Source organism: Aedes albopictus, chromosome 3 (assembly GCF_035046485.1).
Source record: "Aedes albopictus strain Foshan chromosome 3, AalbF5, whole genome shotgun sequence".
NCBI classification, from domain to species: Eukaryota; Metazoa; Arthropoda; class Insecta; order Diptera; family Culicidae; genus Aedes; species Aedes albopictus.
Window position 1 is genome coordinate 419,932,607 of NC_085138.1, and position 27,872 is coordinate 419,960,478.

General features: G+C 40.2%; 1 protein-coding gene across 2 annotated transcripts; it reads left to right on the forward strand.

Annotated features, from left to right (window-relative positions):
• LOC109403358 (calcium channel flower) lies at positions 1-27,872 on the forward strand. Of its 2 annotated transcripts, XM_019676172.3 has the most exons (6): positions 27-483; positions 705-825; positions 15,499-15,706; positions 15,781-15,888; positions 16,672-16,777; positions 26,578-27,872. In XM_019676172.3, the coding sequence occupies exons 1-6, from the start codon at positions 481-483 to the stop codon at positions 26,635-26,637; spliced, it is 606 nt and encodes a 201-aa protein (XP_019531717.1). In that variant the 5' UTR covers positions 27-480; the 3' UTR covers positions 26,638-27,872. The 2 variants fall into 2 exon arrangements, with proteins under 2 accessions (XP_019531716.2, XP_019531717.1); XM_019676171.3 differs by lacking the exon at positions 16,672-16,777 and having other exon boundaries at positions 1-483.

A 27,872-nucleotide genomic window follows, 5' to 3' on the forward strand; every position in this document is an offset into this window, starting at 1 on the left:
CCACCGAAGTCGGCTGTCAACAACAATCGATTTTCGCTGCCAACCGCACGGGAGCAAAACATCAGAAAATCTTTCACCCGAAGGAGGATCATCGTCGCGCAACATTTCGCGATAAGTTTTCGTCCGCTTTATCGCACGCAGATAGCATAGCTGCAGTAAAAGGTCCCGTTCCGGTCCCGTGGGAAAGATCCTCGCCGTACGTGTGTGATGCGCTAACGGGTCCGTCGCTGTCGTCGTCGTGAGTGCGTGCGTGAAGTGCAAGTGTCCGGTCGATTCGGGATTGTTCCGTTCTTCCCCGACGTCGTCTACTCGCTTGTCAGTCAGTGAGTGTATTTGAACTCGTCATCATCATCATCATCAGCAGCAGCTCTTCTCGGCTCTGGTTTTTGCCAGCGTAATTTCTTCCAATTTTCACCCTCGTCTCGTTCGCATATCAGAACATCGGAGAAGAACTCAGCAGAAGTAACAGCACAAGAAGAAATGGTAAGAAAAACGGAAACTCCGATCGATTTCTGACCCCCTTCCGAGAGATTATCGCACCACGGTGCGTTCCTCGGTGAGACAGAGACACCAGGGAGGAAGGGTGGGGTTTTTTTCGTTTTTTTTTTGGGGGTGGTTGAACACCTTGTTTATTGGATTTTTTTTTCTTAGCTTCTAATTGATTATGCTTGATCTGGTTTTTTGTTCTCTGCTTGTGTTTGCAGTCGTTCGCCGAGAGATTAGCCGGGTTGATGGCCCGTCCCGGTCAGGATAACGTACCGCGAGATGACGTGCCGTGGCACCTGAAGTACGGCGGACGCGCCGTTGGAATTGTGGGAGGATTCTGTAAGTGTGAAAAATAGATTTGCTATCTAGCGCCAGGCTGGCACAAAAAGCATACAATTTGTAGACATTGAAACCTTGCAGCCGTTTTTAAGTAAACATGCCTAATAATGTTTGCTGGGAAATCGAATCAGAGGAATAAATTATGCAAGCAATCAGAAGTACCATTTGGGCAGGTGTACCTATTTTGGGCACTTGCCGCTATAACTAAGTCAATTTCAAAACGATTGATTTGAATTTTTGTATAGAGTTAGGTACGCAAAGTATCTAACTCCGTACAAAAATTCAAATCAATCGGTTTGAAATTGACTTAGTTATATCGGCAAGTGCCCAAAATAGGTACACCTGCCCAAATGGTACAAGACCCTATGAGAAAAAGGATGCATCTGCAAGTTTTTGAGTATTTTAGTTTCAATGATAAAAGGTAGTTTGGCTGATGACATTTAGATGAGTAAATTGACCAATCTAAAAGCCTCAGTGGTAGTGATTTGTGTTCAAATTTCCCGTGTATAAAAAACTAAGAATTTTGTAAACATCTTTTGTTCTCCCCTGTATGAATAGGCTTGCATTAGGTTTCGTGAGACATTTTTGGACAACTCAATGGAATCGATTCGTACAAATGCTGTGCATACTTTAAGAAATATTTCTATTTACATTTTTTTAGTAATTTGTAATTTATTTCTTAAACAGAAGCCTGCCAGTTATATCAATTTTTGCTCAGGTCAAGCAAAGGTGAATCTGACAATAATCTTTGGTAAAGGACCGAAAAACATAATATATGTGTTCATAAGACATTAGACTGTTTGTCGTTATAACAAATATTTGTTATTGAAGTCCGATATTCATCCAAGGTTGCTATGATTCATTCGGTGAGTCTGTTCCATTATATTTACGTTGTCATTATTTTAAATTCACCATGGATAGTTGCGGCCTTTTTTTTTACATGCATATTGTTATGCATCTGTTTGTGCACATTTGTTGTTACCCATCTTTCGTGTATTTACTCAACTAGCACTGTAAAGTTCGTCACTTCGAGTGTCGGCCTAAATTCTTAGTATTCATTTCATTAAAACTACTATTGTTGTACATTAGCATTAGCATTAGCATTAGCATTAAGCGAGTCGCACAAATTCGTAGGTGGTACAGTCCTAGACCGCTGTTATGAGGGTTGCCTCCTTCCCGTCCGAACCAAAGCACAAAGATTTGGGACTAATCTCTGACTCTTAGACAAGACTGACGCAATCCTCCAATGGTCGAGCACTGCCCTGGCCACGTCCTTGCGACTGCTGAGGAATGGGAAAGGATGGTTAGTTTTGGACACCTATGAAAAATGTAGACAACTCTACGATCTCCCAGGCCTAGGTGTCACGGGAATTTGGGTATTGTTAGTGGAAGGGTAAACTCCAAAGGATACGCTTGGTTAACGTTCAGGCCCACCATTGTTAGACTGCTTCGAATCAGTTGCCTGCCCAATTCATCCTTGTCATCTTGTTGGCATTTGGTTGAATTACTAGATTCTTCGGTTGATAATCTGAAATATAAAATAATATTAACATCGTACGTCAAATAAGCTACATATTAGTGATACGCTCGCCACAGTTACATATTTTTAAAATATTATTTATATCGTACGATACATTTACCTGGATCCTGCTGAAATAAAATGTTAATTAGCACAAATACTACAAAACACAAGGAAAAGAGCATCAAACTTTGATCTTGGAATATTTAAAAAAAACGGTAAATATCAAGATCAAAATTTGATTTGGTAGATCTTACACCGCAACGCACCATTCTAAGGTGATCTACCCACGTTACGGGGTTTTAAAACTACTATTGTTGTACAGTCCACATATTTGATGTTGCCACTATGGGAGAGCACGTTGAGCACCGGTTTGTCCACATCTGCTAGAGCTTTTGGCTGGGAGTGGGTCTGGTTTGCAGGTTTAGCGGGGGCCTACCACAATTTGGGAGTGTGAGGGGGGGATCTCTGCATTGAACTCACTACTCATCAATTCCGTGGGGTATCTAGAAGACAATTGACGATAAGATTGGAAAAAAGCTTGCAGTTGGGAACTAGACTAAAATAGTGGCCGATAGAAAACAACGCGCTAGACAGCATTATTATTCCTTTTTTTTTGAATATTTACCCATAGGCTTTTCGCCGGTTGGCAGTATAGTATTTAGCTGTGTACGAAGATACGGATTAGTTGGTGTACAGATGACAGGGTTCTCACGGGAAGTGCTTCAAGCGAGGCTTACATAACAACTGACAATAAAGAAACCTATTTTCCTTGACTTTCTACGCAATGGACATCTGACCGAACACACGTGTTTTCGTTAATCTCCTAGGCATTATTAGTGCATGACGGAACAACTAGCAGGACACAGTTCCAGACGTCTCTTTTTAATAACGATATTCAGCATATTTCCAATAAAACTACACTTCAATAAAGCAAAGACTAAAGCTGCTATGATAAAACAGATCAGAATGACTTAATTGACTTATTGACTACATATTGGAGATCTACTTCGAATAACTGACAAATTGACAAGAACCTAACTAAATACATGGACCATACTACAAAAAACAATTGACAAAAAGAAAAAAGGGGAAACTTTTATTAAAACTATTTTTGTTCAACGCAGGCCAAAACAGTGTCGACTTGGGCCACGATATGCCTACGTACTTCTGTGTGTTGAAACAAAAATAGAGGCTCATAGAAGCAAACGTAGGGAAAGGGTGCGGTGTCAGAACGTAAGCACAGTGTGCTACCGCCGTAATCACTATGAAAAAAAAAAAAAAAGGTTGCTATGATTCACGTTGTGTTGGTCATTTGTTGGGCTTGTTTGTTGGTATTCTACAGAGGATATAGGGCACTGCATGAAATTATCTTCTTCTCTTTCACTCTTACAGAAATTTTGTAAACAACAAGGCCAAGAAACATCAAAATTCCATACACAATCAAAACAATGCAGTCCCCTATACCAAGAATTGCATCGTAGACTTGGCCACTTACTTACCTTACTTACCTTACCGGTCAGGCTAAGGCCGGGGTGGCCTCTGCTGTACATAGTAGCCGCCTCCATTCCACTCGGTCCATGGCTGTTTGTCTCCAGTTCCGCACTCTGCGTAGGGTCCGCAGATCGTCCTCCACTTGGTCGACCCACCTAGCTCGCTGCGCTCCACGTCTTCTTGTACCGGTCGGATGACTCTCGAGAACCATTTTAGTCGGGTTGCTATTCGACATCCTGATGACGTGATCCGCCCATCGTAGCCTCCCGATTTTCGCGGTATGGACGATGGTTGGTTCTCCCAGCAGCTGATGCAGCTCGTGGTTCATTCGCCTTCTCCAAGTCCCGTCTTCCATCTGCACTCCGCCGTAGATGGTACGCAACACCTTCCGTTCGAAAACTCCAAGGGCGCGTTGATCCTCTGCACGTAGGGTCCATGTTTCGTGCCCATAGAGGACGACCGGTCTAATCAGCGTTTTGTAGATGGTTAACTTCGTGTTACGGCGAACTTTGTTCGATCGTAGAGTTCTGCGGAGTCCAAAGTAAGCACGATTTCCTGCCACAATGCGCCTCTGAATTTCTCTGCTGGTGTCGTTGTCGGCGGTCACCAGTGAGCCCAAGTACACGAATTCTTCAACCGCCTCGATTTCATCACCGTCGATATGAATTCGGGGTGGCGGGCGCGGTGATTCCTCCCTGGAGCCCTTTGCCATCATGTACTTTGTCTTCGACACATTAATGACTAATCCGATTCGCCTGGCTTCACTCTTTAGTCGGATGTACGTTTCCGCCATCGTCTCAAATTTACGAGCAATAATATCAATATCATCGGCGAAACCAAGCAGCTGAACGGACTTCGTGAAAATCGTCCCACTCGTGTTTATCCCCGCTCTTCTTATTACACCCTCCAAAGCAATGTTGAACAGCAAGCACGAAAGACCATCACCTTGCCGTAACCCTCTGCGAGATTCGAAGGGACTCGAGAGTGTCCCTGATACTCGAACTACGCACATCACTCGATCCATCGTCGCCTTGATCAACCGTATCAGTTTATCCGGGAATCCGTATTCGTGCATAATCTGCCATAGCTGTTCTCGATCGATTGTATCATACGCCGATTTGAAATCGATGAACAAGTGATGTGTGGGCACGTTGTATTCGCGGCATTTCTGCAACACCTGACGGATGGCGAACATCTGGTCCGTTGTAGCGCGTTCACCCATAAATCCAGCCTGATATTGCCCCACGAACTCTCTTGCAATCGGTGATAGACGGCGGCATAAAATTTGAGAGAGTATCTTGTAGGCAGCGCTCAGTAGTGTGATCGCGCGGTAGTTCCCGCAATCCAACTTGTCGCCCTTTTTGTAGATGGGACACACGATACCTTCCATCCATTCCTCCGGTAATACTTCCTCCTCCCAAATCTTGGTAATGACCCAGTGTAGTGCTCTCACCAGTGCTTCTCCACCGTATTTTAGAAGCTCGCTTGGTAGGGTAAGTGCTCCAATTATGGTTATAGTACCAATTAATCGCCATAGTTGATTTTCACCTTTTAACGATGTAAATCAACAAGAAAAAAAATATGGACAACAGATCACGTTCACAAAATATGGTTGCACTCATTTAAACTCCACATTTTGCTCAAATTATGGTAGGAATAAATCATTTTCCTTAAAATTTCGGCTTCCTTGCACCCTTTTTCGCCATAGTGTACCAGTTATGGCTAATCCCATAAGGAATGCATGCAAATAGTGCGAAAAGGAACCGAAGTTAATAAATGTAGCCATAACTGGTACAGGGTTCCTATCATTGGCACACGCTTTAATAAATACTAAAAGTAGTTTTGGCTCCGTTTCTATATTTTTCCTGTAAAGTATGCTAGCTCAGCTATCTTTTAACAAATTGGTGACATTCGTTGGTCTTCTTGTTATTTTTATACAAATAGTTTTGCTTAGGTAGTGCCATAATTGGTACACTTACCCTAGTTGATCTGCTCCAGCGGCTTTGTTGTTTTTCAACCGGCCAACCTCCTCCTCAATCTCTTGAAGGTCAGGGGCCGGAAGTCTTTCGTCCTGTGCACATACTCCTAGATCTGTTACCACGCCACCTTCGGTACTTGCAACGTCGCCATTGAGGTGCTCATCGTAATGCTGCCGCCACCTCTCGACCACCTCACGCTCGCTCGTGAGAATATTCCCGTGATTATCTCGGCACATGTCGGCTTGTGGCACAAAGCCTCTGCGCGAGCGGCCACGTAGACCAAAATTTGGCCATCTCAGACCCCTCCCTCCCCCCTCGTAGACTTTTGTCCACACAAAAATTTTAAAATTTGTATGGAGCGTAGACTTTGGTCAGGCCCCCCCCTCCCCTCAAAAAATCTACGTGGTTTATAAACGGCCCCTATTCTAGAATCCATCAAATAATTTCTTGAAAAGTTTCAGAAATCTACCTGCTGAGGATTTATACAGTATTAAAGAAAAAACAATACTTTTAACACCTTTAGGTAAATATATTTACAACAATTCACCCAAATATTTTACCAAGCTGAACATATGTCCAGGAATTATTCCGAGGATTTCTTCAGAAATTCGCTAAATATTCCTATTGAAATTACTCTCCGTCTACCAGAAGGGTACCTATAGCCACAGCTGTGAAGACGTAGGTATTCAGTATGACTATGCTGAGGGTGAGTTTTTTAAGGCATCCTTGTGTTCATTTCCCAGCAAGTTCTCAAAATAATTTCGTCTGAAACTCTGTTGACTCCTCTATAGATGCCTTCAAGAATTCCTCCCGAAAATTTACCAAGAATTGCTCAATGAATTACTCCAAAGGTTTGTTCCAGAAATTCCCGCGAAACTTTCTTCGGGAATATCACCGAGGATGCTTCCAGGATTCCTTTTGAGAAAATCTTCAGGAATTCTTTCATGGATCCCTCTAGTAATATATGACCAGAACACCGACAGGGATTTTTTCGCAGATTTCTCCAGCAATTCATTCGGATGTTTTACTGGGTTTATTTTACGAATGTTCATCCAGGAATTTCTCTGACGAATTCATAAAATAGCCTTCGAGATTCCCTCCCTTCCAAAAACTCCTTCAAGAATCGACAAATTTTTGGTGCCGAAATACCGTTTCTGAGTGCCCTGTGGTACCGGTACTTGCGGTAGTAGGCAACCTTGCCTAAAATACTGGATTGCGGATGGTAGATTTCACGAAACATTGAAAAAAGGGTTTAAATTCTCAATTCTAGAACGGTTTGGGTACAGTGTGTCAAGAAATATTTTGAATAAACGGAAGTAAGACAGGATTAGCAGCTTTGAAAAACCCTTTTTTTATTTTCTCCAAAGATCCCACCACGTGCTGCTGCACGAATTTCTTCCAGTAGTCTACGATTTTTTTGTGGGCATTCATCCAGAAGTTCCCAGAGGAAATTTCAAGGAACTCCTGGAGGATTTTCCGTAGTATTTTTGGAGGAATTCTCGGGGAACTCCTGGAGAAATTCCCCAGGAATGGAGGAATTTCTGATGAACTTATAGAGGAAATCACAAAGAGCTCTTGGAGGAATTCCCGAGGAATTTCTTAAGAAATTTTTGGAAGAATTTTCGAGGGGTTCTTAGAAAAATTCCCGAAGATTTCCTGAGGAACTCCTGGATGAAATCATGAGGAGCTCTTGAGTTTCCCACGGCAAGAACTCCTTGAGAAATTTTTGAGGCACCTCTGACCGAATTCTTGGGTAACTCCTGGCACAATTTTCTAGGAATTCCGGGGATCACCTGCTGGAATCCCCAAGGAACTGCATAGCAACTCCTGGAAGAATTCTCAGGAAACTTCTAGGGATGTACTCCTGATATATTATTGGAGAAATTCATAAGGAACTCCTGGAGAATAGCTCCATGAACTCTTCGAAGAATTTTGGAGCAAGTCTTAGAGGAATTCCAGATGAACTACTGGAGAATTTCTTGAGGAACTCCTGGAAGTAGTCCCGAAGAGCTTCTGGATTAATTTCTGGTGAATTCATGAGAAAAAGTCTTGGAGGAATTTCCAAGGGACTAGTGTAGGGAACTTCTCGACAAATTCCTGGAGGAATTCCCCAGGAACTTTTGGTTTCAATTTTCCGCCAAAATAAAAACTGAATTTCTTTCCCATGAATCAAGCTCTTTCAATAGACTCTTGCCATCAAATGACTATAATTTTTTTTTTTTCAATTAATTTATTTTACAGGCTCATTCGTGCCTTGCACTTAACGGAGCCGATATTTCTGATATTTATTACAATAAATTTTGTTAAACCACAATAAAAAAACACTTAGCTCTTGCGAGCAGATTTTTTCGGACGCAACATCTCCGCTGATCCTGATGATGACGCGGCGAACTGGGCTCTCCTTTCATCCGCCGCTTGTTTGTTTACCGCTTCTTTGATCCTGTTGACGAATTTGGTCAACTCGATTGTTGCCTGCTCCTGTCTTGTTTTCCGTTCCGCTTCTTCCAGTTGGTCTACGTATTGTTCCGAGTTCAGACGCTGTACCCTCTCCGCTTCCAAGATTTCTTCGTCCAGTACCTCTATAACTTCATGATCCTGATCCATTTCGAGGAAATCCTTCGCATTGGTCAACACTGGTCCAGATTCGACAATTCCGGCGTACGTGACAGGTCCCTGATTTCTTTTTCGTTGAGGTTTTCCTTTTTTTCGCTGTGGGCACGAATCCTTACGGTGTCCTTCCTCGTTGCATAAAAAGCATTTACCTTTAAGGCCATCATGGAAAATCCTCACCTTCAAGTTCGCAATCTCAAGTGCCGCCGGAATATCCTTTTCCATGTCAACATATGCACCTCGAACACCGGTGAGCAAGTGGTCAAGGCCCAGACCAGCTGGAAATTTTTCCCGAACCATACTTGAAACGTGTCCGAAGTTGGCTAAAACAAGCAAAACATCGTTGTCGGGCACCTCCGGTGGGAGATCGAAAACGCGCACATATGCCACATTTCTGCCTGCTACGGACATATGCACATCCACTACCTTTCCATTGGAATAATGGAATTTTAATTCTTCTGCATTCAACTTCATCGCCTTTTCCATCGCATCCAAAGACTTAAACTTCATGCAAAGTAGTCTAGTTTGAGGCAATTTGTAAATTGCCTCCATATGCATGGGGTCGCACTTCAACCGTTTGACAAAATCCGCAACTTCTTCCCAAGAAGGTGGCGGGGTTCCAATCGGGAATCGAAACTGTAGGCTGTTACAAATAACTTCCATCGTGCAGTGAAGGTCTTCTCTAGTCAGCAGACAAAAACTACCGCTATCTTTTGTTATCAAAACCAGCACCAGCTATTCAAAAAAAAAACAACCTAGCTACACCGAGACCGACCTGCTGCTGCGTCCGATGCAGACTCGAGCCGAAAAGCAACTGTAAATGACTATAATACTGGATACAATTATCATTGCCGCCCACCAACTCCTGGAGAAATTCTCGAGGAACTCCTGGAAAAATTTTTGATGAACTTTTAGAGGGAATCTCAAGGAGCCCGTGGAGGAATTCCCGAGGAACTTCTGGATAAATTTCTGAGGAATTCTTGGAGGAGTTCCTCAGGAAGTCCTTGTGATATTTTTAAGGAGCTTCTGTTTGGATTCTTGAGGTGCTCCTGGGACAATTTTTGAGTAATACCTGGAGGAATTCTCGGGGAACACCTGCCAGAATTCCCAAGGTACTTCTTGATGTACTACTGAGGTATTCTTGGAGAAACTCCTGAAGAACTCCTGGAGGAATGCCCCATGAGCTCCTCGGAAAATTTTCGAAAAACTCCTGGAGGAAGTTCCGAAGAACTTCTAGAGGAATTCTTAAGGAACTCGTGGGCTTCGTGGCCGTGCGGTTAGCGGCGGCAGGCGTCTAGGCGCATCGTAAGCCTCGGAGTGTGAGTTCGATTCCCGCTTCAGTCGGTGGAAACTTTCGTCAAACGAAAAATTCATCACTGGGCCATTGGGTGTTCTGTGTTGTCCGTTGTCTAGTGTAAGTAATGTATTCAGTCTGTGCAGCCTCTGGTTGAAGACGGTGTGAATTGTCTTTAACTCCTGTAGGAGGTCCCAAAGATCTTCTGGATGGATTTTTGGGGAATTGTATTGCGTAGCGTGGTAACGGAGTAATTCGTAGATTGCATACTCAAAGTTCTCTTGTTAAAACTTCAATACTCCTATTCTAATTGCTTATGGAATGCTATTCGGGAAGGAACAGCTATTCAATCAGAGATTGAAGTAAAAAAGACATGAAAACTTCCATTGCCGGCCTCGTCCATCTTCTCCGTTACGAGGACAAGAAACGATGTGATGATATGGCACCTACTTTATGAAAGGTCAATGACTCACCGATGCCCCCATAGGTGTCAAGGAGTTGGAATGGGTTGACTTGGATGTGGTTCAAATCCCGACAAAAAAAAAACACATTTACACAGTGTTCTGGCTAACAAGCCTAGGCTTAAGCTCCATTGATAGCTCTCTGAATAGATAAGAAACAAGTTATGCGGATAGGAAGGTATAGTAGAAAAGGAATGATATCTATTTTTCGAGATGCCAGCGACTCACCGACGCCCTCGTAAATAGAAAGGAGTTGGTTTAGAATTCAGTATAATTTAGTTATGAAACTAGACTAGATTGTTATGAAATTATCACGTGCTGCTGCACGAATTTCTCGCAATATCCCACCAGATTGTTTCCACGAATTTCTCCAACAATAGTTTTAGAATATCTCCAAAATACTCCACAGATCTCTTGAAGAATACCTCCAAGGATTGCTCTAACAATTTCTCCAGATCTTCCTCCAGGAGTTCTCCCATAAATTCATCCAGAAGTTTCTCGGGAATTCCTTCAAGAATTTTTCCACTTGATCTAATTTACAGCTCTTTTGTGAACGTGCGACCACTACGCCACGGGCCCCGGCACCTCCAGGAGTTCCCAGAGGAAATCTCGATGAACTCTTGGAGGAATTCCCAAAGATTTCGTGGAGGAATTCCCAAAGAACTCCTGGAGGAATTCACGAGGAACTCCTGGAGAAATTCCAGAGGAACTCGTGGAGGAATTTACGAGGAACTCTGGGAAGAATTCCAGGGAAACTCCTGGAGAAATTTTCGATGAGCTTCTAAAGTAAAACTCGAGGAACTCTTGAAGGAATTCCCGAGGAATTCCTAGAGAAATTCCTGGAGGAATCTCAGAAGAACTCCTGGAAAAAATCCCAAAGAACTCTTGGAAAAATTCCCGAAGAACTCCTGGACCTCCTAGAAGAAATCTCAAGGAGCTCTTGGAGGAATTCCCGGAAACTCCTCAAAACATTCCGTAAAGGAATTTCTGAGGGATCCTTGGAGAAATTCCCGAGGAACTCCTGGAAGAATTCCCGAAGAACTTCTGGAAAAAATCCTGAGGAACTATTAGAGGAGTTCCCCAGGCCTTCAGAACATTTTGAGTAACTTCTGAACTATTTCCGAGAAATTTCGGGGATCACCTGCAGGAATTCCTGAGCAACTCCTGCAAGATTACCTGAGCAACTCGTGGAAGAATTCTCGGGAAACTTCTCTATGTACTGTACACACCAATTTTTTTGAAATGCTTCCAGCACAAAAAAAATCAGCAAAAAAATACTGAATTTCAGCACAACGTTACCGATCAACTGTCAAAATTGGTGGATGATTCAGCAAGTTGAAAAATAATTGCTGATACCCAGTAAATTCGTATTGCTGAATGAAATCAGCACAAAAAAAAACAAAGTTTGCTGAATACCAGCAAACAAAATTTGCAGTGTACTCCTAAGATATTCATGGAGGTATTTTTGGAGGAATGCCCCATGAACTCTTCGAAGAATATTCGAAAAAATCCTGAAGGAATTCCCATTGAAATAGGGGAGGATTTCTCGAGGAACTCCTGGAGGAAGTCCTGAAGAACTCCTGGATGAAAATCTTGGGAATTTACAACAAAATCTTGAAAGAACTTCCAAGATACTACTGGAGGTGTTCCTGGGGAACTTCTGATTGGCTTCTCGACAAACTCCTGGAGCAATTCCTCAGGAACTCCTGGAGAAATTTTCAAGAGACTGTTAAATAATTTCTGAAGAAGTTCTGAGGGAGTTTTCGAGGAACTCCTGAAGAAATTCCCGAGGATCTCCTCGAGGAGTTCTCGAAGAACTTCTGGATGAATTCTAGACGAAATTCCCAAGAGACTCCTGGAGGTTCCGGGCTAACCTCTGGGTAAATTCCTGAGAAATGCCTGGAAGAATTCCCGATTAATTCCTAGAGGAATTCCAGAAAAATTTCACTGGGACATTCGGATAAATTGCTGATGAATAACTGAGAAAGTCGAGGAATACCCTAAATAATTATTGATAAACTACTAGGAGAAATTTTGAAAGAATTCTGTAAAAAAATATTGGTGGAGTTCTTCCTTCTAACATAATTTCACAATCCTTCTGGGATCGATATTAAATTATGTTTTAGATGGTACCGGAATCCTTCATAGAATGTTCTAAAAACTTTCTGAGTACTTCCAGCATCCTTCTGATATGTTTCCCAGATGCCTTAGACGCTATCTGGTAAATGAATCTCGTCTGAGATACTTCCAGAAGCCTTTGGTTAAAAAAATTCTGGGATTTTATCAGTATCTTACTGGGATGGAGCGGCCCAGGGTTTGTTCCTTCCATTCGAACTTCGGTTCCCAGTTATACTGCCGAAACGACACCCCATTACCGGGAAGTTATTAGAGTACTACCATCAACAGAAGAAGGTTGAAAACGGAAGAAGGTTGACGGATGAAGTGCTGCTAACTACGTTGGCAGAAGCGGAGGATCTGGTGAATTCGCGCCGGGCTAGCGAAGCATTGACGCCGAACCACTTCGTAAAAGGTCCAGAGTTGGTGGTAGAGAGCGTATTTCGGCGACGATTGCATGCGAAGCCCTCCGGGACCTGTACAAGTGCTCGCAGACACTAGCAGATATTCTGTGGAGGCGGTGGATAGCGGAGTATGTGCCGGCGATCAACCAACGAACTAGGTGGCACTGAGGCACTAAGCCCATCAGCCAGGGCGATCTGGTGTACATCGCAGACAAACGAGTGAGGAAGAGCTGGACGCGTGGCGTGGTGATCGAAGTGTACCCTGGAGCTGATGGCCTAGTCCGGCAAGTGCTGGTGAAGACTGCCAAAGGAGAGTTGCGTAATTTGATGCTGTTTGAGCAACAATTTGAGTAACTGTTGTTCATTTATTTCTTGCAACTTCAACAACACAGTTACCCAAACTTTTGCTCGAACAGCATCAAATTAGGCAAGAAATCATCATAATACCCACGCTGTTTGCAACAATTTATTGCAGAAATGGAGAATTGGGTTCTTTATGGGTATTAAGATTATTGCATAATCGGAATCTCCTTCTAAAAATTAGTCTAAATCCAAAATTTCATCATGTTTGGTGCCCGGGAACTATTTTTAAAATGCATTTGAAGTTTGTATGGAGAATTTTTTTTGTTCGGGGCGAACTGTCACTTTATCGATTGAACTGTCATTCTATCCACGGAAATTAAAAATGTTTTGTTTATTTGACCATCAAAACAAAGGAATTGGAACGCAATAAACTCACCTTAGACTCAGAAAAATAAGTTCTTTCGATTAGGATAAAGAAAATGGCAATATTTAATTCGTTAAACAACCCAATTGATCATCTCACTATACAAAAATCCAGCTCACTACTTTCAATCTAGTACTTCACTGATTGCGTCCTATTAACTTCGACACAGTTCATCTCAGTTGGACATATTCCCGTAAAAATTAGTGCATTTGAAAAAAGTTGCATTTTATCTAAGCTGCCCCATATGCTATAAGGATTTCCACAGTTATTAATTGAGAGATTCCTCTGTCAATGACCATTTTGCATACGTACATGGTAACGCACGTGGTCTTAGGGATATCGAGGTAAGTCAGTGTGATGCAATATTGTTGCAATACTTTTTGTGAGTCTATATTTATGACGGGTAGTGCTTATCGTGTGGCAGGCATAAAGCTTTTCGTAAGCTTTCCTTTACGAAAAGCTTCAAGGCCGACCGAGGATAGAACCCGTCACTCTCAGCATGGTCCCTTTATTATTAAAAAGATCAAAACAGTTCTTGGAGTAATGGAGTCCGAGAGTAAACTACTCGGGAATGAACTTGAACAAAGTCGCTTATCGCTGAATTTGCTGGCAAAATCAAAAACTAGACTACCATCACATCCAAATAGACAACGAAGATACTCCGATTGTTATCGGACTAATCTGTAGCTCAAACGGTGACGTTTTTAGTGAGCTACGCTGCTCTGGTCTTGCATTGTACACAGAAGTAGTAGGAACACTGTGCGCGGCTTTCTGATAAGATTAGAAAGACACACGACACACCACCGTCCTACAGATAAATCTGCCATATCGGATTGAGCGAGCGAATTTGTGTTTTGTTTGTGGTTCAGGATGAATCATCGGAATCATCATGCCATAAAAGAGGGCTGATGATTGGTGTTTTGTTGATTGAAATTGCCCTGCATTGTCGTTTATGTGAATTACTACTTGTTGTTTGCTAACGTCGGTGGAATCTTGGAATCCTACGAAATTTACGTCATAAATTTAACCCTTTGGAAACGGAATTTTCACCTTTCTGGATGCAACCTCGCTGGTCTAGAACACGTTTGTGATGGTCGATTTTCTCGGCTGGGCACATATAACGCATCCGTCTCCAAAGGGTTAAATAAGCTAATGATTCACACAAACGAAATATTTAATCTGTGACATTGGAATTGAAAAATTGCGTCATGATTTGGCGATACCTAAATGTGTGTTTTTATGTTATAAAAGTACACAATTTAAAATCGACATGATATCATGATTTGTTTTGCCGTAATCTACAAGCGTAATCAATTAATTGTTGTTACATGCTACGGTGCAACATCCAACAGGTCCCTGCAGCATAGTTCTGTAGAAAAGATATTTTCAAAGAAGTTCCAGGTCATTCAAGAACTTCCGCGAGGAAAGGCCTCAAGATCTTCCAGCGTAATCAATGGATTGTTATTACATTATTGATGCAATGTAACATCCCACAGGTCCATGCAGCAATGGAGTATAGTTCTGTAGAGAAGTAATTTTCAAAGATGTTTTAGATCACCCAAGAACTTCCGCGAATATAGGCATATGTCAAAGGATAAGCAAAATAGGGCGGAATTAAATGGTACAAAACTGATTACACTCATTCAAAGAGGGTATTATGTTTAGAGGGTTCGAAAAGTGGCTACAAGAACTTATCGTGTTCTTTTTGAAAATTAAAGAATACTTTGTGTCTTACCACGAAACACAGCCAATCGGAATGGGCACGTAAAAACAAATGGCTTCATAGGTTTGTGTAAAGATTGAAAAGCTCGCACCTATTTGCACCATGTTGCATGGTCTCATGCCGCTGCTTTATGGTTTTATGACTCAGCGGCATGATTCCATGACTCTGCGTTATAATGTTTGATATATGTAAACAAAAAAAGGTTTGTAGTAACGTCTTTGCCAACCATGGCATTTTTTGATGAAATATTTATGATAATAATTGTCAATTTTAAATGACGAAAAGTTATATTTCAATCAAAAATGTGGGTATCAGAAGGTCAATAATCCGTTATTTCCACCTTTCAGTCGCCGTCCTGTTCGGTCTGTACAACTGCATCGGAATCCTGCTGGGAGACGTCGGCTGCCTGGTCGGTGGCATCCTGGAAATTTTGGCCGGTTTTGTAGTGCTAGCGATAGAGGCGCCCTGTTGTTTCATCTTCATCGATCACGTGCAGCAGATTGCGGAAAAGGCGGACCAACGACCGTACTGGAACCGAGCCGCGCTGTACTGCGTGTAAGAGTGATGATGTGATTGTTTTTGTGAGGAAGTTTTGTAATAATACATTACTCTGATTACTTCGATTGCAGCATCGCACTCCCACCGGTGATCCTTTGCCTGGGCTTGGGTAGCTTATTCGGCTGCGGGCTCATTTTCGTCACCGGAATGATTTACGGCATGATGTCGCTCGGCAAAAAGTAAGTACAATCTCGCAATTCTCACGTTGTTATTTATCTTGTTTGTTCAAGCAGATGTACCTTCACAGTGTCTCAGAGTGGTGTCTGATATTAATGTACTAACTCCAAGCTCACAGTTATTTGTGTACATATCATGTCCATATTTCAGGGTGTCGACTCGATCGTGAAAATTAAATTCCTTGATTTTCCTTAGCTATCCAGACCTTTCCAAATAAAATACTGTCCTTCGAATTTGAGCTCAATCAAAAAATACTTCTTGTGTTCAAAATGATGCATATCATGTTATCTAACGGACCGTAGTTGCTACTCCAGTATCCTTGTCTGATCAGCTACACTTACACAATGAGATTACTACATGGTACTAACCAGCATCTTTAGTGTGTAAGGCTTGGTGAAATTGACTGAATCTGAATTAGTGGCTTCTTCAGTTACTGATCAGTATAGACTATTATGTATACGGTGAACGTTAGACTGTTTAAAAATGGTTTCTCAAGCAAAACATTAGAAGGTCAGGTCTAGTGTAAACATTTAGAATGGATTGAACTCACCAAATTACACGCAAAGCACTGTATAATTGTCTTTCAAATTGTAATAAATTCCCAGATTTTTCAAGGATCCTTATTTTTCTTCAGTGTTTTTTTCACGCAGTCGACACCCTGATACTTGAATCACCTTCTAACGGTCTGAATCTTATGCTTCCACTCCATGCTAACAAACTCATTGAAACTGTCGAATGGTTTGCATTGTGACCATACACAATACCATCCTACGCCCGCGTTATAGGGGAACTCGCGAGGACATGGCAGCGATGGCCTCACCGAACGCGATGTCCCCGGTACAGGGCGTACCCTCAACGGATCAGCACTCGACCCTAATGGAGGATCCCGACGTATGGCGTCCAACATAAATCAGTCGCTAGACTAATTCCCTCAAAAAAACAGCAACCAAACATCCAAAGCATACTACTAATCATGATTAGAAGCATCGCGTTGCGTTATTGCTCGCATTTTTGAATCTCACCACCTAAATCAGGAAGAACACACTCACCATCTCTAATCACACTAACACACCTCCAACACACAAACGGACGTATTCCTCTCTCCGCGAATTAATCTAGAAGAAGGCACTACCTGGAGCAATATCCCACTGACCTGAACAATCACCGTGAGAACAAACCCCCGCGCGCTAGGACAAACATTTGACGACAAGGAGAGGGAGACTTTGTAAAAGACACTCATACAAACATACCAACATACAAATACCAAAAAAAAGAAAGCAACACACGCATACATTTCATAACTTGTTAAGCCGATAATGTTAAACGATGTGAACAGCGACACAAACATACAAATACAGTTAAGCATTTCCAAAGCAAACAGAGTAATTGTAATTGTAAAACCCCTAGCCATATAAAAAAACCTAGAAATAAATTGAGACACGAAAGTACGTACGTTGTAATTAAGCAGCAAATGCAATGTAGTTGTTTTTGGGGGTTCGGACCGCAAAGTTCGACCGCCAAACGGAAATATATGGAAATTGTGGACAACATACAATGTAGTTCGACGCGTATGAAAGCACGATCTAGAGAATATCTTGTTATAGAACATTTGATGATGTCCTTCTTCAGCAGAGGAAATAGAACGCAATTGGACACCACGCACACACACACCCACACACGTACTGAACATTCACAGACTTTTACACACACTTACATCAAATCCCACACATCTCAACGCAACATTAGTGACACCTATGTACGTACACTCAAACACGGAGAGAAAGAACGAACGAACGGAAACACTCTTGATTGGAATACGACACAAACACATCAACAAGCAGATCAGAAATTAGCGACTAGAATCCTCCTATATGCGTAAAGCGTGACGAATATCATAAATACTTAGGACAAGTTTTACTCTCAAACTGCCTGTTAGGAATAATACATGTAGGTGGGCCATGTTTTTTGAAGGCTATTTTGCGTGTTTTTTTTTTTCAGTGTGGTAGTTAGTCTATAGAGTAGACTGCAGTAAGATCATGCATGTTTGCTTCCTTTACTTTTGGTTTTGTGGCGTAGAAATTAGTTTGTAGACGAAATGGTACGAAAGAATTTTACGTTTAATATTTATCTATTCAAGATTTAGTATTCAATAACAATCGCTTTTGTTCAGTTTTGTTCAAAAATTAGCAGCGGTTTGGATGAACATAAAACAAAGTCGACTAAGGCATGCATTAACCGTGCTCCCTAATAAGCGATTTAGCTGAAAGTTTTAGAGAACTACAAATATATTTGTTCATATTCTCTGTAGGTCATTCGGCTTGTATTTCAAGTTCAGAATCTAGAGAATGTACAGAATACTGTAGTCTTGGAGTTCTGATCTGCACGAAAGATAAGATGGTTTGAATTAACCCCAAAAATAAATTTTTGAATGGTAGGTATATATGATTTGAAGAAGTTTGTGTGTATACTATTCGATTGAGTAAGGTACCGCTTATAGTGACATCAACTAATGTCATGGCGGCAGATTTTACGAACCACGCTCCATAACAGTTTGGATGGCACTGAATATCAACGCCTATTGTTTTTCAGAAACATAAACTGAGCATGGCTGTTTATGTATAATTACTCAGTGTAGCAGAAAAGCTGTTGTCACAAACAAGTGTAGATCTGATGATCTGCTCTTCGGAGTGATTTTGTTAGTCTGGCTGAACGAAGCCAAACAAAATTTTTAATAGTTCTTGCAATTTCAAAGGGGTCATAGATTATAGATAGTTGGATATGGGATGTTACATTTCATAGCGAAAACAGTTAATTTAACTGCTGAACAGGCCAAGGACAAAACTCCAGGACAGTTTGGACGACACTGAATGTTTAACAGTATATAGTACATTTACTAGTCTTCTAGTATGTGCTTCTAGGGTCAGAAAACAATGATTATACAATGTTACTTTTTATAGCATCATATCTACTGTTACGAGTATAGATCTGAAGTTTTGAATTCCAGCTTAGTTTGGATGCCCTAGAATATTTGAACAGCATCTCTGAAAAGCATTCTAGTCTTCAAAATATTTACGGATTCCAGCAGATCATGCATCTGTTTTCAAAACACACAACATTACTCCTGTAGTTTTGAAGGACTGAATTTCACGACAGTTTGGAACAACTGGAACATCAAAAGTGAGAAATTTCGAGCGATGGGTTGGATTAGCTTAACGACTCACAGATTAATTTTGCCCAAATGGTTTTCTGAAAAGTTGTAGTTTCGATAATTCGCATAGAGTATACTTCACTACTAAATCTGTTCCAATTGTTACGAAGTTTGAAGAAACGTTTCCTGTTGAAGATTTATCGAAATCTGGACGCAAAAGGAGAGCATCGGATTAGAAAAATGAGTTGGCAGCAGAACGCTTTTTGAAATCGCAAAAACCGATGTCCGTTCGTGAAGTTACCAAAAAAACTGAACAATACCGTATCAAAAACGTAATAATATCAGAACCTACAAAAAAACAAAAAAAAAAGAAAGCACCCAAAAGGACGGATTCATAGAAGGTTACTTCGAAAACACGGTCACTTGTACTACTCCTCCAGAAGCCAAATCGATTCATTGTGATGGACGACGAGACATACGTAACATTAGATAATAGTACACTTCCGGGATCGCAATTTTGCAACGCTGAGCAGAGAACAGATATGTCGGATGATGTGCGATACATCAGGAACGAAAAAAAATGGGAAAAAGCCATTTGATCACGCGGCTTGAAGAGTTCTTCAAATTTCACAACGAGAACACTCAACGTTGAAAATTATAGCAAAGAAGGTATAAAAAATATTATACCCATCTACCGAAAGCATACGGATCCCCTATTCATTGTTTTGGCCGGATCTGGTATCTGCTCATTACGCTTCTGCTACGCTAGAGATGCTTAAAAAGGAAAAAGTCGATTTTGTCGAAAAATTACAAAATCCACCAAACTGCCCTGACTTACGTGTTGTTGAAAGATACTGGGCAATAATTAGGCGGCATCTCAAAAAAGATGGAAGAGAAGCAAGCTCTGTTGATTGAATTTGGTCCGCGGCATCACGAAAGGTTTCGGAGAAAGTTGTGCAGAATCTAATGGGAAATGGGAGGTATCAAGAGGAAAGTTCGAGCGATCTTCAGAAATAAGAAGTACAGGGGATAGACAAATTGATCGGGACAGGCAAAATTATCACTTTTCAAAAAATGTTCAACAGCTGTAACTTTTCGAAAAGTGCATCAAATATTTCCAAATTTCGGGCCATTTTCCACGAAGTTATAAAGATTCTTGAAAAAGGTATAATTATTCGATAGTCAACTTCGATAGTCAACTTCGATATAACATATCTCTGAATTCAATGAACCGATTGCAATGAAATTTTGATCATTTATGACTTACATAATGAGCTATCGAAAACCTTTGATTAAACTTAAAATTCTTAACGCGGAAGAAAATTATAACGATTAGATTACATTTTTTAATAAAACTCCAAATTATCCAAAACTTCAACATCGTTTCAAAGTTCAAGATGCAAATAATAGTTCATTAAATTTCCTTATAATTGACTAATATAAAAATGTGTTTTGAAGGAAAGTAACGTCATAACCGCCAATAAATTGAAAAAGTAATGGGATGCATATTAAAAATAGACCAATTTACTAAAAAAAATCGTGAAATAAATAAAATTGCTATAACTTTTTCTCTTGTTGAAAATTTCAAGTTATGTCAAATGTTTTCCAGAGTTCATTAAATAAGTCGTGAATGGTCAAAATTTCATTGCAATTGGTTCATTGAATCCGGAGATATAACAGCTCAAAGTTGGCTATCAAATAATTATGCCTCTTTCATTAAACTTTATAACTTCGTGCAGAATGGCCCGATCTTTTCCAAGTTTGGACCACTGATACACAACTAGATGATCAACATACAGTGAAAATTTGAGAATGTTTGGTACATTTTTGGAATAGTTACAGTGACTTGAACATTTTTTGAAAAGTGAAAATTTTGCCTGTCCCGATCATTTTGTCTATCCCCTGTAGGGTAAACAGGTATAATATGCCCCCCCCCCTAAGCAGAAATGGCAATATATCTAAAATTGGCGCCTTATTCCATCTATTGTTCACTGCAAATCGTTGTTTCTAAAGTTAGTGAAGTGTTGCATGAGAACTTTACCTCTGGAGGGGCGGCTATGGAAGCTTTGAAACGTTTTCCGAAAACGTTCCAAAATTTACCTTATCAAAACAAACGGGGTAATACGCCCCATCAAAAGAAAAACGTCCAGCCCCGTGATAAAACTGTACCATTGAGATAATTCTACCACACGCTTATCCTAGGAGGGCCTTTTAACAAGTGTTTAACTGCATAAAAGTTGCAAAATAACATAAGCGAACAGAACTAGCTTCGTTTACGATGAAGCCAGCTTGCAAGAGGTAAAATATTACGCCAAAAGCCTCGATTTCAGACTTTTTGATATTTTTATTGCTTTTCTATACCAATCAACTAACGGACCAGCTTGATGGCAATTAATCATCAATATTTAAGATTTCCAATCGATCCCGCATGCAAAAAGCGCTTGAATCGCTAGAAAATGAAGGGGGGCGTTTTGCTCCGGTGGGGTGTATTATACCCTTTTACCCTAAATGTTCAAACTCCCGTAAATTCGACCACAACGTTGAATTTTATTTATAAAAAGTGGACTTATATGATATTATTCGAAAATAAATATTTTATATTGAAAAACAGGTGTCCACTTTCTTTAATGAACAGTCATTCGCAAAATAAGATTTCACAAATACAGCTTCTGCTCGACGACTGGACTATGAAGTCAGTCCATTTAACGAGCGTCGCTCGATAATTGAACTGCGCTCCCATCGCCGGAGGCTTTTGCTATTTTTTGTTTTGTTTATCGGTTTGCAAACATAACTTTATATTTTCGTATATTTTTGGCAGAAGCAACATGGCTGGGCACACTGCGCGGTACATATTGAAAATGGGAAACGTCTCGGAGATGTCGAGATGACGTGTCCAATGGGAGGAAATGTCAACGAATGACTGGGCAAGAATAGAAGAAAAATAGGGAGATACGGTTGTGAACTAAATCACTGTTAGACAGCGTTTTTCTCAAAAATTGTTATAATTGAATATCCTAAATTTGAAATAATATCCTAAAGAGAATTCGACCTGAATTGCAATAATACTTTGTAAGTGGGACACATTAAAATCAAACTATATTTATCTAAACAGTATCTAAATTCAGACAGGCACAACAGGCTAAAAGTGGGGTTAAAATCTACATTGGATTAAAAAGCTAGATTCCTACGTAAGTAAAATTGGTTAAAAACATGCAAACGATTTATAACAAAAATAATCTAATAGGCAGAGCCGGTGTCAACAAAAATAGAATTGCCTGTGCCATTCGAAAGAGGTTTTCGGATTGGAAGACTAATAATTGTAAGTAAATCTGATTGTGGGAATTCGGAACGTTTAATAAATTAAAAATCTATTTTTAGCTTTGATCGACCGTAAAACAACGACGATTTCAAGGACTTATTAAAATATAATCCGAACAACATAAATTTGCTTCTTCAATATTAATACGATATAAATGACTATTACAAATATAATGATTTGAAATAAGTCTTGAAAATGTACAAATAAAATTTCTCCCAACATTTCAATTTTTAAACCACGGATAATTATTTACCATCGGATATATAGAATGGCACCATCGACCTTTTTCACTAGAATCCCAATCAACTTGCCAAGTCTCAATTGAACCCTTTTTTATTTTAGCAAAGTATTCTGAAGGAAAAATTTCACGATTGAATATAATACCACGATTGGCACCTAACTTGGTCAAAGAATCAGCTTGTTCATTACCATAAATTTGACAATGAGAAGGAATCCACACAAATTTAATGATAAAACCCCTAGATTTCAAGTTGTATAATAATTCCTGCAACATTAAAATAATATGATGTGATTTACAATTGAATTGATTGTTTCTGATAGAATTAATGGAGCTCAAACTGTCAGAACAAATGATAAACAAGCTAGGAGATAACTCTTTAATTATATTGCATGCAAAATACAAAGCGATTAATTCAGCTACAAAAATAGAACAAGGAGATTGCAAAGTAAGAAATAATGATCAAGATTCTAATAAACTTTAATAGCTTTTAGCTCTACACCCACCAACCAAGGTGTTTGTTTAAAGGACTTCTCAAACCCCACCTCCCAACAGTTGTGATTCAATTATTCTTCAAATACCCTAGAAAAAATAATATTACAATCATTGCTACTAGTATGAGAAATTGACTTCATTGAATGAAACAGTTGTTCATTCGTTTTAGTCAGTTTTCTAAAACTAGATGCAATAGTTATTATTTTTTAGGGTATTTGAAGAAGAATGACAATCATCCTTGGCTGCATTTGTTTTGATTCTAAGTTGGATGATTATAATGATAACATTGAATGATCCATATCCAAAGTCAGATCTGGAATTGGCGGCCTCCTACAAATCATCTGATTTTAGGCATGGGGGGCCCGGATGAGACACTTTTCATTCAATTTATGACGGGGATTTTCGTTCTGTGTACCGTTAAACGGGGTAACATTGATCGGCTTGATTCACCTTATGGAATGTTCAAACAAGCAATTTTCATTTTATCTGTTTCTACTCATGAATGCTTGTTATTGTTTAGCTACCAAATGACATGAAATTCATAAAAATTAAGTTTCCTAAACTCATAAATCGATCTTGTACCGACTTTTCGAACCCTCTAAGCAGAATACCCTCTTCAAATGAGTGTAATCAGTTTTGTACCTTTTAATTCCGCCCTATGTTGCTTATCCTTTGACAGATACGCGTATTTCGACTACCACCACTTGTAATCTTCCTTAGTGTCAGTTATCCACTTATAAATCGATTTTTTCTCAACTGTGTTTCGTATCGCTATCGGATACATTCTCAAACATTCATGCTTGGCATGAATACTAGAAGATGCAATGTGAGGTTGAAATTACTGTAATAACCCAATATAGCATCCAGCAGTATAGCAGGTGGTCCTCTTAGCAACTTTACCGAAGACAGTATACTTCTGAGTGGTCAAGATCTCGAGATATACGACGTTCAGACTGAACTGGATGCTCCTAAGAACACTAGCGCCACGCAGTGAGTGATTCTCGAACTTAACTGTTTCCTATGTGTGTTTCTTCTGAGCAACTTTGCCGAAGACAGTATCCTTCTAGGTGGTCCAGAACGCGAGATATACGACGTTTAGATTGAACTGGAAGCTCCTAAGAACACTAGCGCCACGCAGCGAGTGATTCTCGGAATAAATTGTTTCCTGAAAGCTCTTAGTTTTTTTTTCTTTCTCGCTTGTGGCGCAGACCTTTGATGGTCCATAACAAAAGCTCTTAGGCTTCTGAGCAACTTTGCCGAAGACAGTATCCTTCTAGGTGGTCCAGAACACGAGATATACTACATTCAGACTGAACTGGAAGCTCCTAAGAATACTAGCGCCACGCAGTGAGTTATTCTTGAACTAAATTGTTCCCTATGTGAAAGCTCTTAGTCTTCTGAGCAACTTTGCCGAACACAGTATCCTTCTAAGTGGTCCAGAACGCGAGATATTCCACAACTACTGGCAAAATGTAGTGCTATCCCACATGTCCGACATGGTGCCCTGTGTAGCAGATTCCCGGTGGCCAATGTTCCCGAAACCACTATTTCAACATATCAACACATTCTTGACGAAATTATCTATCAAATAAGACTTTGAAGATCATTTGAATTGGTGAAAAAATCATCATTCTATAAGAGTTTGATTTTCTGGGTCATAATGACCCCAATGCATTATTTGTAACTTGTTTTTAATGCCCGAAGAAGGTTAAGGAAGGTTTTACGTATGAATGCAGTGATTTCGTTTTCATAAAATGAACGTTGGAATCGCTTGATTTACTTAAACACCGAATAAATATGTCCAGAGTTCCTGAAGAAGGTCCGAAATGGACCGAAGCGTTGGGCAAAATAAAATAACAACGTTTTGATTTTGTCAAGACTGAGAAGACACAAAAAATCAGTTTCCAACTACAGTCGAGCACACCAACGGTTTAGTTAGAAACTAGATGATGATGTATGTAATAACATTGATTTGTTTTATTCCCAGTTTTCCAATCAGACATCCAAACAGGTATTCCTTTCGGGATTCCGTAATTAAATCCTGCTGAGATTCATTCATTGATTTTTTTTTCCAAAATTTGTCCTGGGATTCATTTAGGGTATGCTTTTTCCCGTTTTTTTTTAAATTTTTTCTTGGTTTCTCTAAGGTATTCTTCCAAGGATTCCACCAGGGATTCCTTCAGAGATTCCCCCCGACTGTCTCCCTGGATTTTCTCTGGAATTTATTCAGGGATTCTTTCAAACTTTTTTCGAGTGTTTCTTCCTGGATTCATTCATTGATTCTTCCCGAGTTCCCTTTGGGTATTCATCCTGAGATTCCCTCAAGGATTCCTCTGGGTTTTTTTCCCCGGGATTTCACCAGGGACTTCGGTTGTTTCTGGGTTTCCGTTAAAGATATCTCCTGCGATTTCTCGCAGAATTCCTTCCTGTATTCCATCTGGAATTATTGTATCCCTTCTTCTCAGAATTTATTCTGGAAATCCTTGGAAATCTTACTGAAAGTCCTCCAGGGATTCCATCAGATTTTTCATCGAATTCTTTCAGGGATTCCTCCATGTTTTTTTCAGGGAATGCTTCTGGGGCTTCTCTCGGGATTTTGCCAGGGATTACTTCAGGAGCTTCAGAGATTTCTAACAAGATTCTTTCAGGTATTCCTTAAGGATTTTTAGCATGGATTCCTTCAAGAGGTAGTTCAGGGTTTCGTCCAAGAATTATGTATTTGGAGGAATGTTTCTTTTAAGTAGGGTGACAAAGGGTATTATCGGCAGGTTTGTTCTCTTCGTCAAGGGGTTTTTTTGTTGGCCAAATTGCCTGAAATTTGGGCACATAACTCATCTTGGTTGGGAAGGATTTGAGGCCAACTTTGAGATCAACAGGTTTCAAAAAACCCCCCATGACGAAGAGAACAAAACTGCCGAAAATACGTAAGTTCCCCTAAATAATATTCCTATTAAGAAAAAATGTATTCCGATTTCTCCAGGGACTTCTCTCCTTATTCCTGTACAGGTTTCTCCCGTGATTTTTTTACAGGAATCTTCTAGGGGTTTTTTTTTCACGAGATTATTTCAATCAGCAAGTTTTGCATGATTTCATACAAGAAAATTGGCGTACCAATTTAATAAATGAACAATTATTATCACTTACCTTCACAATGCTTATCAAACCGCTTCAGGAGTTTTGAAAAATATATTTTGATTCGTTGTATCTTTAGTAGATGATCCATGATGATCAGAAAGTTTTAGAAATTCATTTATAGAAACACTGTCACTGATTCCGTAATTATCGCACGGCTTCACAATATCACAGATGCACCTGAAACGAAAAAAAAAAGAAACGACTTTCATCACATTCCAGCACGTTTGTACAGCTTTATATTGTAGCTTCGCTTTGCATTTAGTTAGCAACCAGCAGCTTGTTTTTAAGTTTGTAATAAATTTCCCATTCTAATGATCTCTTTTATCGCCCTCTCAACCCTTCCACCTCTCCAACAGAGCGTCGTTTGCGGAAATGCGGGCGGCGGCAGCAGCGTCAACGGCGGCCTCGTCCGCTGAACAGGGTCGATCCGGCGGCGCCAACGGTGCCGCTTCCGGGTCCAACCTCGGTGTCCCGAACAGCAAGCAAAGCTCGACCCTGGTCAACAATGTGCAACCGATCGCATACAGTATGCCACCACCGTACGATAGTGTAGCCTAATAATGATGGTAATCCTCCGAACCCTCCCCCCATCCCTGTTCGTTATACTTTGAAGATTGAAGGTATGGTAGACGAAGTAGTGAAACGAAGCGAAAAGACTTCTAGGCAGATGTTATTGTCCACACGTCCACACACTCCCCGATCCTTCCCGAACTTCCTTTCTAGTTACTACTACTGTGTATAACTAACTACAAACAACAATTGTATTCTAAGGATTGGTGAGCAAAGTGTTCTGACTCCGGTGATCGAGAGAAGCAAGCTGCTTACGCAAGAAGAAGCAGCCAAGTCCTCCCCTAAGCTAAGGAACACGATTATTTCACAAGTGAAACCTTTCTGTTACTTTTAGCTATATTATGTGCATTTTTTGCTGTTTAGTGGGCGATTCAAAGTATGTGAACTAAAGATAAACTTTATGATTAATTGATTATATCACCTAATGGATACTGATTATTATGAAAACAAAAAAAAGAAAAGCATTAATCCCATTAACTAGCGAAACTTATTGAAAACCCTAGCTTAATTGATTACGATTAAAACAAAAAAAAAGTAAATACACTATATTTATATTAGTGAAGAAGTTGAACTACACAACTGAGATATTGTGCTGTAAATTTTTCTCTTTGCGTTAGGTGTAAATTTGTTGCTCTTAAGAAGGGTGTTGTCAGAAAATCAGGAAAATTGTGAGAACTTGTGAGAACAACACAAGACAAGCACTCTGTGAGAAGAAATCTACACATCAAATTTAGTTAGTCTAAAGCCTATTTATTGCAAAATATAATTTACTGAACTGAATGATGAAAATTAACCGGGACGACGAATAGAAAAAAATGATTGAATATGATTTCCGAGATCGGCTGGCGAGCTTAAGTAACACTTGGCGCCAGCGGATTTATTAAATAGTGAGAAAAATAAGTTCTGAACGAATGTACAGCCAATCAAACGGAATGGTGTAATAGTTTAACAACGGTCGACAGATAGAGACGGAATAAAACGTGTGCAGAAGAAATGCTTGTAGTAGTATAGCGAGTTAAATTACACTAAATTAAGACTGGCAGTGAATAAACTTTCCATTGAATATGTGACAAAAGAGAAA